This window comes from Acomys minous, assembly GCF_964271855.1.
Source record: "Acomys minous genome assembly, chromosome: 2".
Lineage (NCBI taxonomy): Eukaryota > Metazoa > Chordata > Mammalia > Rodentia > Muridae > Acomys > Acomys minous.
This window is the reverse complement of record NC_140484.1, coordinates 81,910,330-81,926,299: the sequence shown is the minus strand read 5'-3', so window position 1 is coordinate 81,926,299 and position 15,970 is coordinate 81,910,330. Positions and strand designations below refer to the sequence as shown.

At 44.5% G+C, this 15,970-nt stretch overlaps 2 protein-coding genes across 4 annotated transcripts in view; one reads left to right on the top strand and one right to left on the bottom strand.

Annotated features, from left to right (window-relative positions):
- Positions 1-15,970, top strand: part of LOC311592605 (uncharacterized protein) — a 141,180-nt gene that overhangs the window by 105,420 nt on the left and 19,790 nt on the right. The window contains exons 4-5 of one of the 3 annotated variants that reach the window (XR_014777461.1): positions 2,073-2,263; positions 7,083-7,221. The gene's annotated coding sequence lies outside the window, so the exon portion shown is untranslated. Of the gene's footprint in view, positions 1-1,155; positions 1,249-2,072; positions 2,264-7,082; positions 7,222-15,970 lie in introns of those variants that run through there. The other 2 variants (XM_084773229.1, XR_014777460.1) reach the window with 2 other exon arrangements.
- VSTM2B (V-set and transmembrane domain containing 2B) overlaps positions 6,856-15,970 on the bottom strand; it is a 30,037-nt gene continuing 20,922 nt past the window's right edge. The window contains exon 6 of the mRNA XM_084773228.1: positions 6,856-7,449. Coding sequence (XP_084629354.1) covers positions 7,361-7,449 — 89 coding nt within the window. The 3' untranslated portion in view covers positions 6,856-7,360. The remainder of the gene's footprint in view (positions 7,450-15,970) is intronic.

The window sequence follows — 15,970 nt, the reverse complement described above, 5'->3', positions numbered from 1 at the left end:
CACCAAGTCGCCACCCACTACCCCTAGTCTGATAGGAGTGCCACACGGTGCAACACTGCAGTGCCACCAAGTCGTCACCCACTACCCCTAGTCTGAAGGTGTTGACAGCTCTAAGCACAACCAGTCAGTCCAGTGGAATCAGATTTTGCTGATAAAGGAGAGATTTGCTGGTAAAACTTATATATTATTTGATAGGAATTAGCATTCTGAAACATGCCTGGGCCTTCTATAGGTAAAATCACCATTCATTAGCTTGGGGTTTAGATAAGCTGCAAGATGTGGAATGACTGAGGGCTCAGGAAGCCAGGGTAGCTCAGGAAGCCACCGTCTTTTGGTCTCTTTTGGAATTTAGAGAACAGAAATCTATTGAACTGTACATGGGAAGTCCAGCAGCCTGGTACATCAGCATCATGTGTTGTAGGCATGCTCACTGCAGACTTTTTTTTTTTTTTACAAAGTCAAACAGAAAATTTTATACACTGTAATTTACCCAAGGAATTATGCATGGAACTCAACATTTCCGAGGAAAAGGGAAACCCAGTGTAATTTTGTTGATATCTTCTTGGAGGGAAAACAGGACACGGGTTATTTGGAAAGCATCAATTACCTGGTTCACTCTGGAAGTTAACTTAGACAACTGGCTCCCCATTGGAGTAACACTCTGAGAGGCTTGCCTGTCTCCTGGGCCTGGAAAGCCACTAGAATGCTCACAGGCCTCCAGAGCTGTGGAGGTGAGAGATGGGATGGAGACAAAGTCAAAGTGCAAGCTCTAGTGCCCACAGGTGCTGAGGTCATGTGCCTTTGTGAGGCAAGTGGATGGGAATCCGGGTGGCAGACTCTCCAGGAGGCAAGGAGATGGTTTTGTCATGAAGTATGAATATATAGATCCTTTGTGCCTATGTATTACGAGCCAGAAAGTTGAGTTTTTACATGACAGTGCCTGGTGTGGTAAGACAGTTATAAAACCCCCTGTTTTAGGCAAAACAAAATGTGTTATGAATCCGATGCAGAAGGAGAATGTCCAGCTTGCAGGTACAGGTGAGAGACGGACTTGGAGTTGAATCTGTCTTGGGCATGCAGAGTTGTTACTGTATGTAACTCACAAGGCCGCAGAGAAGGCTTTTTCTTCTCTCTTTGTTTTATGTTCACCTGTAGAGATATGACCACTGGCTGGGGTGTGTATGATATGCTGTTGTTGTTGCTCTGCCTGTGCCCTTATTTATTCACTTGGTAATTTTTGATAATGCAGTAAGTACCCACCTCTAAACTTAACTAATGTCATGATTCTCATCTGTGTCCAATCGTCTTGCAAAGCATTTTTATTATATTTGTTTATGTACTCTGTGTGGTGTGTGTGTGTGTGTGTGTGTGTGTGTGTGTGTGTGTGTGTTTTCATGGCACACATTTGGAAATCAGAAGACAACTTTTGGGAGGTGTTTTTTTCCAGAGGACTGCAGAACTCTGGTCATCAGGCCTGGTGGCAACTACCTTTATCCACTGAGCCATTATAGTAGTTTATCTAGTCCTCTTTTTTTTAATGAACACATAGTTTCTATCTACCCTTCTCTTTATCTCTGTCTTTCTCTATCATCCATCATCATCTCTATCAATCATGTATCTATCTACCCAAACTTGATTGTCTATTTTTCTATTATTTATACATCTATATGTCTTTTTATCTGTCTTCCTCCTCATCTATCAATATACATCTCCCTCCTATCTATCTACTAACAATCATGTATCTAGCATTTGTATGTATGTATGTGTGCGTGTATGTATGTGTGCATGCATGTATGTATGTGTGCGTGTATGTATGTATGTGTGCATGCATGTATGTATGTATGCATGTATGTATGTATGTGTGCATGTATGTATGTATGTATGCATGTATGTATGTATGTGTGTATGTATGTATGTATGTATTATGAATGTATATATGAATGATCTGTATCTACCAATCTTATCCTTTCTTCCACTCATTACTTATCAGATGTCTATTGGCTTTGACGCAGTTTTGATTTATTATCTAAAGGCATTGCATTGTATGGACTTTCCTTTTTTCATATTAACAGATGCTGATGTTCACCATTTGGACTCTTGATGTTTGTGGCCCATTCACCCTGGTCCATGAGAATATAAGAATAAGCTACAGCAGTGTCCTCTGACTGGTTTACAGGCACTTGTTTCCAGGTTATATGAAGAAAGTTCTACAAGATTATGGTATACATATGCAACGTTCGACACTCAGGCGTGGACTAATTGGGTAAGAGTATATCTGAATGCTCAATTTTAATAGTCATTGTCCAAGTTCTCCCTGTTATGATTTTACCAAGGCATGCCACAATTGATCCTCAAATGATCTGTGAACCCATGTTCTTTCTAATACTTAGCTGTCACAATTTTAACATTTAATTAATTAAATGAACATCGTCATTATGGTTCTGGCTTTTTTAAACAAATTATGAGTCAGACTAAATACCATTTATGTTTACTGGCCATGTTTTTACTTCTATGACATGGTGGTTCATGTGATTTATCTATTTTCCTATTGTTTTCTCTCTTTCTCTCTCTCCCCCTCTCTCTCCTCTCTCTCTCTCTCTCTCTCTCTCTCTCTCTCTCTCTCTCTCTCTCTCTCTCTCTCTCTGTCTCTGTGTGTGTGTTTGTGTGTGTGTTAAAATACAGTAGAACAGGACAACTTGCAGGAGTCTGTTTTCTCCTTTTACCACGTGGGTCCTGAGATTGAACTTAGGTTGTTGGGTTTGATGGCAAGTACACACACTTGTTCAGCCACTTCAATGTCCTGTCCCTCTTTTTTTGTTGTTTTTGTTTTTGTTTTTGTTTTCTCTATAATTTCTAGGAATTCTTTATACGTCCTTAACCCCAGTTTTCTGATGGAGGTACTTGCAAATCTCTTTTGAGTTGTCAAGCATGTGGTATTTTGAGAAAGTACATCACAGTAGCCTCAGCTAGCTTAGAGCTCTGTGGGTAGACGAAAATGGTCACAAATTGATGTTGATCATTTTGTCTCTGCCTCTGGAGTGATAGGATTACAAGCATACTCCACAGCTCCCTGCGACTTTTAACTTCTTTGGATAAGGGAACACTCTTAGACATATCGCATTGCTATAATCCCAGTACTCAGGAGGCAGAGGCAGGAGGATCATTTCAAGTGTGAGGCCAGCCTGGGCCTGTCTCAAAACAACAAACGAATAAAAAAACTATTCACTTAGACATTCAATCCTCCCTAACTCCAGAGTTCTTTCTTTTTTATATGCCTGATACAGGGTCTTACTATGTAGCTTAGGCTGGCCTCAAAATTTAGATCCCCCTGCTTCTGCCTCCTGAATGTCATCTGTGTTTTCTAAGAGCTTTCTCTTCTCAGTCCTTTGAAAACACTGGGCACAGGCAGCATTGAATGATTTGGGTTTTGTTTGTTTGCTTTTTTGATGGTTGATTACAGATGAGACTCAGTGTGAAGTCATGTTTTCCTTTACTTGAAATATGTTTTTGGTGTCAATGGGTCTCCGTCATTCAAAAGCTCACTATTCCCAATGTTCAATACTTTGCCTCATGTTGCTTCTGCAGCAGAAAAATTGGGGCAGTTCTCTCATAAATGTCTTAGCAATATGAGAAAGGGCATTCACTTGTGTGTGGTGGATTGTCCTGCTTCTTGGCTGACGATAGCAGGTATCTCTGAAGGGCATCCATGTGACTGTGCCAAGTCTGGACATCCAGGCTGGCTGGAGTTTCCCTGTACAAATGTGTACATTGAGTCCAATGCAGATACGTGCATGGACTATGTAAATGTGCTGAGCCTCTTGCCATGCCTGGTCCAGGAAAAGCTGTAACCTCAGAAATGCTGGTAGAATGGGAACACTCATTGTCAAAACACAAAAACAAACAAACAAACAAAAAACCATGATGTGGTGAGGCTTCGTAGCAAAGCCATGGAGGACAGGCCTCATCCAGAAGCATCGTAAGCCTTTAACTTTGAGCAAAGCCCCAAGTGGCCCTGCTTATTGTACTTGAACCAAGGCCCACTCTGGATGGGCCAGGCAAACATTGTATCCTCTGCCACTAAGAGCATGGACTTAGGGTGAGAGTAGAATTCAGAATACTGCTGTTTGGTCATATTACATCCTGTGAAACTCCCAAGAATTTCTGTCTGTTTCCTCCAAGGACAAGCTTTTAAACTGATGACTGCTTAAGACTATGAGTCAATCGGCCGTTGGGATGTACTATCAACCAACATGCAATCTGTATCAGGACTGCAGAATTCAGGGCTTCCACTAGGCCTGGTGCATGCAGGCCTCCCTATCCTGTTTGCTTTCACTACCTGGATCAGCCTGCGGTTCTCAGTCTTCCTCCAGCTTTTAGTGTGAAGTAATTGACAGACTGATCTACACAGTTCCAGCCCCTTAAGATGATTGAGTGCTGCTCACAGACTGGGGTCAGAGTACTCTACAGCCCAGTGTGTGCTTGTTACATAGAAATAAGTCATCTTGTCCTTGAATCCTATTCATGCCTGTCTTTGTCTAAAGTCAAGTATGAAAAGGAAAGGGAGTTTGGGCAGTGAGTGTTACAGTTTTCCAATTTGGGTAGATGCTTGACCTTCTATGTTTGTGTACAGAATATCTATTTCTGTGCAGGCTATGCTTCTGTCTTCCTTGAGAGCTGTAGGGGTGGCCCAGCCCACAGTCTGCATTGTGAAGCTGCAGGTGCACACTTCCCCCTTTGTGGTCGTACCAGGAGGGATATTAGTAACGAGTGCACAGACCACAGGGCCAGGGGTATTCACTCTTGCTTCTTGCTTGAAAGAGCTTCTGTGTGAGCTCCATTTGTCCTGTTGTTGGAGTAGGTGTGAAGGGGTTAAACCTTCACCTCCTTGATATTCTTGTCATTTAGTCCCTAGAGCATCCGACAATTGCTCCCAGATGCTCACTCTAACCTTGGCTAGGTGTCTAGGCTATCCACCATGGTAGAAGGTGAAATATATATACCTGTGTTCCCCGGTGCTAATTTTGTTTACTGGGTTTGTTTCTTTGGTTGGTTGGTTGTTGCTTGTTGCTGTTATTGCTTTGAGACAGGGTTTCACCAAGTGATTCTGGCTGGCCTGATGCTATGTAGATTAAGCAGGTGTTGAGCTCACAGAGATCCTCCTTTTTTACCCCTTGAATAGTGGGATTAAAAGCATGTATCACACCCATCTCTGAGGTGCCAAGAAAGCAGTGTCTCCACAGATCACCTACCTTTCTTTTTCATGCCTATGACGCCAAAGTGGGGACCTTCGCAGGCACCCAGATTCCTTCTCCTGTGCAGCAGGATCTGGATTGTTGATGGGACAAATTGTCTGTATCTCAACCCCTGCACTGGTCACCTAGCACTTCAACCTGTCTCCAACACATATTTCCTTTCAACCTGGCATCTGGAAAGTGCTTTTGCTTATTTCAAACACAAAGGACTAAGGTGTACTAAAATGTTGGCCTAGTGCAGTGTCAAGTTCACTATAAAACAGATGTTTCTGGACAGATTCACTATCCACCAGGCAAGATAATTAAATTCACAGCTCAACTGTTACTGATCAACAGAAAAGAAATGTGCATCCATCAGAAAGAGTTGTCCTGAGGCTTTCTCCACACAACATCTCAGGCACAAGCTTCATGCTAGGGTCTCTGCACATGTGGGATTTTCCAAACATAAAATATATCTTTTTTCTTAACTAAGCAATTGATCATCTAAATACTGGACTAGTCATAATTAGCAGGGTTGTGACACAGTATGAAGCAGCCCCCCTCAAATCACTGGTTTTAAATAAATAAGGGCCATTCCTCATTAAGCATTGTCAATCAGTGTTGCTTGTCAATCATTACTGTCCTGTAGCCAGAGGGAGCAAGGCTCTTGCTATTTTGAACGTTCCTGTTGTCTTACCAGAGGAGAGTGCTTCAGAGAGGCCACCAAATATCTTGAATTAATCTGTTCTTCTGTGGGTGCTGTGGCCCCACCTGCCATTGGATGCTAGAAAATGTAGTCATACTGAGTCAGAAGAGAAAAGGAGCATTTGGTGAGCAGTGCTGGCAAGTATGTGTTTGAAACATAGGCTAATCCAGATACAGTGTCTGACACCTATACTCCCAGCATTTAGGAAGAGGCTGAGAAGGCAGAGGAGGAGGTTCAAGGACAGCTTGGGCTATATGAGAATTTCAGGCTAGCTTAGGTTAGACCAATCCAAAACTAAAACAAACACCCTAAATAAACAACAGTTATAAATGTCTGGCTATCTTTTAAACAACCCACAGGTCTGGGTATTTAATGGAGTCTTGTCATGAAATGAATAACTAGCTACCAGAGCATATTAGTGTCTCTGAGACATGCAAATTATCCCCAAACTCACAGATTTCAGAGGCTAGAAGCCATCTGGAGGTACATCATATAGGAGATTAACTGTCTCTCCTGACTTCCTTTTTGAGCATCAGTAAAGCTAGGACCAGTACAGGCTGGTCTGTAAGCTTACACAGATGAGGTTTACTGAAGGCCAGAGGGGATAGCTGGCCCTTGGCTTATACAGTAGCTCTCTCATTCTTTCAGCATTCATCCTTGCCTCTATGAAGTCCAATGTCCCTTAGCAGACTGGGCAGGTATTCCTGTCTGCTCACTGTGGCCCAGCCTGGTGTCCTGGGATTGCCTTCCATGCCAGGGGACATTCAGCTGGTATCTGAGAAGAGGACATTACAGCGTCTGGCTGCAGCTGGCACTGAAGCTTGACAGTCATATATGGTTGTACAAAGTCTACTTAAAGGCTTTTAAAAAATTAAACTATTATTGAGCAGTATACAGTACAGTTTAGAAACAACTGTATATCCTTGTTTCCAATCTTTATTTAAAAATAAATATTATTGACATTGAGTTTTAATTATGATGTTTCTTTTTAATCAAAATGTCTCCAAAGAAATAATTTAATAAAAAAGGGAAAGCCCTCAAAGAAAATGTAAATTCAAAAAAAATTCTAAACACAATAATCTCCTAAAAATATTTTACTTTGTCAGAAAGGATTTGACCCAACATTTTTACATATTATCCTCAAGGTACCTGCTCAACAGTTCGTGCAAAATGAAGATTCAGAGGGAATGTGAAGTAAAGAAAAATACATTGCCGTGAAGAACTCGGCGCCCCATGCACACCGCACGGCCTGCACTCCATCCTATTTGGAAACATGATGCATTATTTTAAGTCTTCTAGATTTGTGTTACTTCCCCAAAAATATGATTTATTTATTTTTGCATGGACTTCTTCATGCTTCCCTCGGTCTCTGTGTCCATATGGCAAAGTGTCCTCCTGGGGTGCCTCTGAGGTTTTACGTCTGTCAGTGCCCTAGAAGTGGGTGCAGTAACTTATGTAGCACTAACAAGAGCAGAGACAGCAGAGGGTCTGTGCTGTAGCCAGGGCCAGTACCTGCAGGTGAAGAGAAAACAGACAGTCAGCCAAACCCCTGAGAAACTAGAGAGAGCTCTGAGGCAGACCAGAGCAGTGGGAGGCTTTCCCAGGCTTCTGAAAGCACAGCAGCCAAGTAAAGGCTACCATGGTTGCTTCAGTTTAAGGATGGAACCAACTGTTGTCAGACACAGATGCCCTTCCCCTGAGGTGCATATGCCAAACTATAGTTCAAACTTCCAAGCCATTGCTTTATTTTACTAAAGAGAACCTGCTTCTTTTCTCCCTAGAACGATTCTTTAAAGTTTCCTTGACACCAAGGCTCAGCCCCGCCACCCTCTCCACGAAGATCCCACATCTGCACACAGCTCTGTCTTCTGTGTGACCTCTCCAACCTCCTGCCTAAATGGCACAGGTCCTGTCTTGAGTGGTTTGTTGTTTTTGTGTGTAAGCCTTCCTTTTATAGCCACGCTTTCAAGACACACCTTGAGCTCAGGAATCATGTCCCAGTGTGTATGAATACCTAAGAGTCTATAGATATGGCCCCATGCCCATCTCTTTCTTCAATACCTAGGTGCCTGGTCTTCTTCTGGGCCCTACCTCCATGCACAACTTCATCCTGTCTCCTCTGGGCCACTGCTCGGGGCTGTTCTCAAAGTGTCCAGATGTTGCAAATGTCTCTCTGTGTAGCCAGGGAAAGTCCATCCAAGAGGCCCTCGCTTCTGAGCTGCCAAGTGTGTTGCTTTTCCTGGGCTTCTCTGCACTTCTGCCTTGGGCTGGGAGATTCCACTGCTGATTGCTGTCCCATAAATTCCTGCATGGACTCCCAGTAGGCTGGGCTGCAACCCCACACCTAGGAGAATTGTGGGAGGCTCTTCCACTGGTCAACAGCAGATATACAGAAGGTATATATAGAAGCTATGCAAAGCTGACTGCTCTAGCTGCTTCTGCGGCAGTTTGGGCCTGCTTGTCTCCATCAGGTCAGATAAGGGGCTTTCCCAAAAAGGCTGGGCCTGAGTGTGCAGTAGCAATGTCAGTCTTAATATGTAAAAGTACTATTAATCTTTTCTTTTGTTTTAGTTTTTTGTTAGTCCTTTTTTGACAATTGCATTTATACCATTTCTACCCGTCCCTCTCTGCCTCCAACACCTCCAACAGTTCACCAGCTGCCTCAAACACATTCCTTCTCTAATAATTGTGTGTGTGTGTGTATGAGTGTGTGTGTGAGTGTATGTGAGTGTGTATATGTGGGTGTGTATGTGTGTATATGTGAGTGAGTGTGTGTGTGTGTGTGTGTGTGTGTGTGCTCATGCGTGTATGTTTAGGGCTGACCACTTGGGATTAGATAGCTCTTAGAGAGCTCATCCTTCAGAATGGTGATTCTCCTTCTCCTAGCAGCCATTAATTGCCTATAGCTCTTCATCTAGGAGTGAGACCTTGTGAGCTTTTCCCCTGTCCCTGTTAGCATGACAACTGGTGTTGCCATTGTAAAGGTCTTGTTTAGGCAGCCATATTGTTGATAATTCCATGGGTACAATTCCTTGTCATTTATAGAAGACACAAATCTCACAGTAGATGTCTTAGTCCTCTGGCTCCTACAATCTCTCTGCCCTCTTTTTGGTGATGTGCTCTGAGCCTTGGATTGGAATTAAGACTTTTTTCTTTTTAACATATCCAAAATAGTTGTCATCATGCCTACTCCATACATGTTCTTCATCAAATTTTGCTTAGATACAGCCCCATTATCCCATCCCATGGTTGTCTCCAGTACTGCTGGTCTCCTTTCTAAATAGTTCGCCTTTTATTTTAATTGTATATGGACACACACACACACACACACACACACACACACACACACACACACACGTGGGGGAGGGAGAGGAAGAGGGAAGGAGAGAAGGAGGGAGGTTGGGTGGATTATTTTGTGTAACACAATGGCTACCAGTTCCATCCACTTTCCTGAAAATATCATAATTTCATCTGAATAAAATTACACTGTGAAATACTACTCAGCTATTAAAAACAAGGAATTCCAGAAATCTGTAGACAAATGGATTGAACTAAAAAAGATCATAATGAGTGAGTTAACCCAGAAGCAGAAAGAGTCAAATGGCATATACTCATTTATATCTGGACACTAGCCCAAGGGGCATATCCCATGAAAGTCTTCACTTATCATGAAAGTGGGATAGAGGGGAGGACATCCTATTGGGACTCTTGGTGAGAGAAGCATGGGAGAATGGGGAAATAGAAGGATCCAGAGGGTCCTAGAAACCTACAAGAAGAACATTATGACAGGTGGATTTGGGCCCAGGGGTTCTGCTCAAACTGCTCAAACCTTGGCTCAAACCAGCCAAGGACAATACGTGCATTAAACTTTGAACCCCGAACCAGATCTAGCCAATGGACAGGACATTCTCCACAGTTGAGTGGAGAGTGGGTATTGACTTTCACACAAACTCTGGTGCTCCATATTTGACCACTTCCCCTTGATGGAGAGACCTGGTGGCCCTCAGAGGAAGGATAGCAGGCTACCAAGAAGAGACTTGATGCCCTATGAACATATACAGGGGGAGGAGGTCCCCCTCAGTCACAGTCATAGGGGAGGGGAGTAGGGCATAAGTAGGAGAGAGGGAAGAATGGGAGGATACAAGGGATGGGATAAAAATTGAGATGTAATATGAATGAATTAATAAAAAGAATAATGGGCATACCACTCTAAACATCTGAAAAAAATTCTAATGTGCTTTTTTCTTTATCCAGTCATCTGAGTACTTAGGCTGAATCTGTACTGTGGTAGTTGTGGCTAGTGCCACAGTACTGTAGTGCTTACTACTGTAAGCATAGATGTGTGGGTATGGTGAACTGGCCTCCAGGTTCATACCTAGGCATGATGTAACTGGATCCAGCCATTATTCTTCTGTCCAAAGCACTTTTCCTACTCCCTAATTCGTCTTGCCCTGCTGGAATTTGTACATGTCATAAACTCATGCCCATGACTCCTTTCTCTTTATAAAAGAGGAGCTGAAGAGATGATCCAGCCAGAAGCTCCCTGACTCCGGCTGCCCACATGTGGACTGGTACTGTTTCACCCCATCACACCATGGAGTAAGGAGAAGGCAGGCTCTTCCTGAGTCCAGCCATTCCAGAGTTGCTATTTCTGTGCCCAGCCCTGACCCTGGCTGAGAAGTGCAAGGACCCAATCCAGACACACTGGCCTTCCGATCTTAATTTCCTAAAAAGTCTTTTCTCCTGCCCTCCTGTAGTCCATCCACATTGCCTCAGGCCATCACCAGAAGAGAGAATCACAATGCATTGATTGCTCCAAAGACTACACTACTCCCCTGCATGTCCTCATTGTCGCATACTGCTCAGATGACAGATGCGATGGTGGGCGAGCTGATGGATAGCTAGAGGTCTGAATTGAATTCACAGAGACTCTCAGGGGGAACTATGGACATACGAGAGGTAAAGAGAGACTTAAACTTGATTCCAAGTACCCCCTTGACTGGGACTATTACAGTCGCGCTCAAGATTAAAAGTTTACAGACTGAGAACATAGCTCAGTTATCCATAGTGCACACAAAGGCCTGGGTTCAATCCCCATTATGCAAAAGCAGCTTTTTACTCTGTGCTAGACCAGAGGTAGAAGCACCAGGGACAGGAGGATCACATGGTAGCTGCCTAAAGGTTGCCTATGGAAGGCAGAAATCAAGGTCTGTAGGGTCTCCAATCTTGTATATCTGCTTTGTGGCAGCAGTTGAATTCCTAAGCTTAGCTTGTTGCTAACTGACTGTGCGACCCTAGGCAGGCCAGGAGTTTGTAGCATATGCCATACAATTAACATGTGTGTGGCTGATGTCATTAGACTGGGCTCTAGATTGAGCAATATCATAGAGGCAGGCTTCAGAAATGGCCACAAAAAAGCCATCCCTACCTGGGTGTAGTGGTGCACACCTTTAATCCCAGCACTCGGAGGCAGAGGCAGGTGGATCATTGTGAGTTCGAGGCCAGCCTGGACTACAAAGAAGTCCAGGACAGCCACGGCTACACAGAGGAAACCCTATCTTGAAAACGACCCCCCCCCCAAACCCAGAAGAGCTACCCCTGTCTCCAGAGTCCACATCCTGTGGTAGTGTCCTCCCACATGACCTATTGTAGACTGTGGAGTATCACTGGGGTGAGATAACAAAAGTTTACAGAGGACAGTGCATTTTGGAATGAACTGTCTAAGCCTGACTCAGGACGAGGGTCATGAAATGTCCTAGCTAAGGTCCCTCTATACCAATCAACCCCCAAATGAATTGGTACCAACTGCCTAGACGAGTCCAGCAGAGAACAAATGCTAAACTACCCAGAGGAGCCCAGACAAATCAGAGCTGAGAAAACTTCCATGATTTCACACCAAAGTCACTAAGTTTTTACAGTGACTTGTCACACGGCAAAAGGTACCCCATACGACATATAAATAAAAGAGACCCAAATAGTTAATACCATACAAGCAGAAGTTTCAGAAAGTTCAGTGTAAGCCAAGTGTGTTAGACACACCTTGCAAAGCCAGTACTCAGGAGGCTGAGGCAAGAATCCGCCTGGCCTACAAAGTGAGACCTTCTCTCAAAAGAAACAAACAAATAAACAGGATCCAGGAAGATATCTCAGAGTGACAGCATTTATCAAAATGCACAAGGCCCTTTGCGGGATGCACAATATCCCCAGAATAACATTTACATTTATATATGTAAATAAATATGCATAACGTTTTTGGGATGGCAAGATAGCTCAGCATGCTTGAAAGCCTGGTAGCCTGAGTTCAGTTCCAAGAACCGTGTAAAGATGGAAGAAGAGAACCAACTCCAAGAACAACATTTTCCAAAAACAGTCCTAGATGAACAGGTTTGAAGAACTAATTCTGGGAATAACCTCCCAATAGGGAATTTTTCCAGCATGGGAAAACTGTCTTCTCATCTACTTATTTTTACAACACCCCTGGATCCCATTCTTTGAGGGAAGTCTCCTTTTGTGATGTCCTGTACTGGGCTACAGGTCTCCTCTGCATCTGGGGCCTGAGTCCCTGCTTTGCTGTCTCCCAGATGCAGCCAGCACTACTCCCTGGACTAACAAGTGTAACTCAGGTTAACCCTGTAGGAAAACGGGTGGACAGTGCTGGCTGGGTGTGTTTGGCTCAGCTCACGTAGGCTTACTGGCCTACCTTGTGGCCTGTTTTCTGACATTTCTAGGGCATGAGGCTGAACAGACAGACTGGCATGCTGAACTGATGGGGTGCTAACAGCCTTTTCAGCTATTTCCTCTCTTTCGGAGCAGAGCCAGGAATGGTGCTGGAGTGCACACACGTTTATTAGTATGATAAAGCTGGAGAGTCGGGCAGCCCAGGAGATGAGGGAAGCCCTGGGAAGCAGACTGACTGGTTCATCTTCATCTCAAACAGCACTGCTGCCGTGCTCACAGTTCTTAATGAAACTGAAGTATCTCTGGATCAAAATGAAGGTATCACCTGAGAAATTAATTTTTATCATTTAGGCAGCAAGCAAGATGAGAGATATTCTAGAGTTATTTAAAATATACTTGGAGTCAAGTCTGGTGGCACATAATCCCAGCACTTAGGCAGAAGAATTACAAGTTCCAGGTCAACTTGGGATAAATACTCAGAGCTGACACCATGTTTGGGGAAGGCGAGGGGAGTGATGGGGAAATGAGAAGGGAGATGGGGAGGGAAAGAAGTAGGGAAATGGAGGACAGTTGGCAGGAGCGAATAATAAATAAAATGAAATAACCAAGGGAACCAGAAAGAGACCAATGGACATAAGTGTATGCATGGGCACGCGCGCGCGCACACACACACACACACACACACACACACACACACACACACACACACACACACACACACACACACTCTCTCTCACTCCAAGCAGCTTTTGCCAGGAAAATTCCTCATTTCTGTTTATCCAGCAACAAAAGAATTCTGAAGCCCTAACAGAAAAGTTAGGATTTTTGAAGTTAGAATTGTTGAAGCCATTTAAGGTTTTGATAAAGAAAAGGAAGAGGCTGTCCCTGAGCAGATTCCAGTCCTGGGAATGGAGATCCCAGCATAGTTTACAGTGGGATGTGAGCTCTCCCCATCACAGAATGAGAGTTCTGTGCCCAGTTAGCAGTGTCATTTTGTGAGGCCTTAGAAACTTTAGGGAGGACCTAAAGGAGGGAGTTAAGCCACTTGTAGTGTGTCTTAAGCTCTGGTCCTTCCTGCCTATCATGAGCGAAATTCATAATAGCATACACTCCTACCATGATGATGTGCCTCACTACAGGCCCCAAGTAACAGAGCCATGGACAGAGATTCCTCCTTTTAAATTGTCCATGTTGGCTACCAGGGAACTCTATGAGTGTGGCACTGGTGAAACCCACATGTGGAACTGGGGCATCTGATCTGTGTGAAGGCTGAGGAACCTCTGACCCATCCACCTATCTCATGGTTTTGCAGGCTGTGGCAACTTGTACACACACAACACTAAGCCAGAGTTTCAGAGTTGCTTGCCAACTGAGGTTTCCTTTTTTTTTTTTTTTAAGGCTTGAGGAGTATAAGTACAGTTACGATATTTTTAGGTCAGCAAGCTAGTTCTGGCTCCGATGGCCTGAGTGGGCTCGAGCTCATTTTGCAGGCTGGCACTTTGCCTATTCGTGCCTCCCTCTGCAGAGCTCTGCAGAACGTGCACACATATAGTGCAGGCAGAGGGAGAGCTGGTCCAAAAGCTAGTACTGCTCCGTCTCTCATGGGCAAAACCATTCCACCCCTGAGCCTGGCTGTGATGTCAAAGGACCCCTGGAGAGTGTATCTGCACCTTTCTCCCCACCCCTACCCTTCTATTGAACACAATAAAAGCTGCTGTGCACTTTGTGAGGTGCTAAACCTGTCTTTGAGCAAAGGTTTCTTGGCTAGAAAAGTTAGGAACCCAAGCCAAGTTCGGGACCCTGAATGGGGGTCCTCTGTGCACTCATATTCAATTGTATTGCTTTCTTCTTTTACAACCTCTGTGGATGAGACAAAGGGGCTGACTCAGGGGCAAGTGTGAACTCAATCCTCCATTCCAGGCTAGACAGAGCTCTCCTTTTCCAGGACCTGCTCTGAGGATCCTGCCATTCCAGCTGCACCTGTGTTCTCTCTGAGAACAGCAGGCTATCCCCGACCCTACCCTCACCCCAAGCCAAAGGAGAACAAAGAGGGCAGCACCTGGGCCAAGGTCAAAGTCATGCATGATCCCTTCTCCACATGTCATCCAGAAGCCTCAGGTGGGGCTAAGGCAGTCTGCCACTTCAGGGACCTGGCCTTCACTCTTCATCACACTTACTCCCTACTTCCTGCCTCTCTGATCATAAACCCTATCTTATGCAGAACCTATCAACAAGGTGAGAAAGGCACAAAATGGACACATGAGGGTGGAATTCAGCTTGTAGAAGAATGGAAAGCAATGACTTTAGAGTTTTTTTTTAAAGGAAATTCTAATCTGACATATGAAAATTAGGAAACTCCTAATATAAAGTACATAGATTTTGGAAATGCCCAGCCACCAGCACCCCTGCTCCTACTTTTCCATTGAAGCTTGCTACTCTTCTCATCAGGAATCTCCCAGTCCTTGCCCTCCTGCCCCCAACCTGGGCTCAGGTGAGCTCCTAGTCACCACCCTCACCTCTGTGAAGTGGATTCCTGTACAGCCTTTCTCATTCACCCGGCCCACACCCTGCCATTTGTCGATGTCCAAGTTCGCAGAGTCTGAGCCAGCTCTGGCTCAGAACCCAAGAGGAATCTGGCATGGATCCCACTAGGTCTGTGCTCAGCTGGGAGGCGGGCAAGGGCAGGCCCCTTTCCCTGACATGGGGCTGACCCTTCTGGCAAGCCCAGTTCTCAGGTCCCCTGCTGGACTCCGCACAGATCCAGCTTGCTGCTGGGTGGGAAGATGGCATCATGCAAGGCTGCCTCCCCTGTTGACATTTTAATTAAAGCCTCTTCATGGATATTTATCCAAAGGGAGCCAGTGAGGAATAATTGAGCACTAAGGGAGTTTGTTTGGGTGGAATTCATTTCTGCCATAAAATTAATATGTACTGGTAAGTGGGACAAAAACTACAAGCAACTAACTAATGCTGTTGTGTTTTAAAGGAAATATATATCTCTTGGAGAAAAGGCTGTCATGGGGCATGGAGACAGACTTCATCCGAGATGTGGGTCTGTGCCTTTTCTGGTGGCTTCCTGACCACTCATCCTACCCAGGCCCATGAGGCTTGTTGCTTCAGCCAATTCCCCTAGCTCCCCACCCTGCTCAGACACTGGGAGGAGCCTAACTGCTTCTGGAGTATTTGAGTCACTTTTCATTACCATGACAAAATACCTGAATAAATCAACTCACAGGAGAAAGGAATTCCTTTGCTCATGGCTTTCAGAAATGTCCGGCTGTGGTCCGCTGGCTCATTGCTTTGAGGCTGTGGTGAGGTAGAACGTCATGGCAGAAGGACACAATGGGATGAGGAA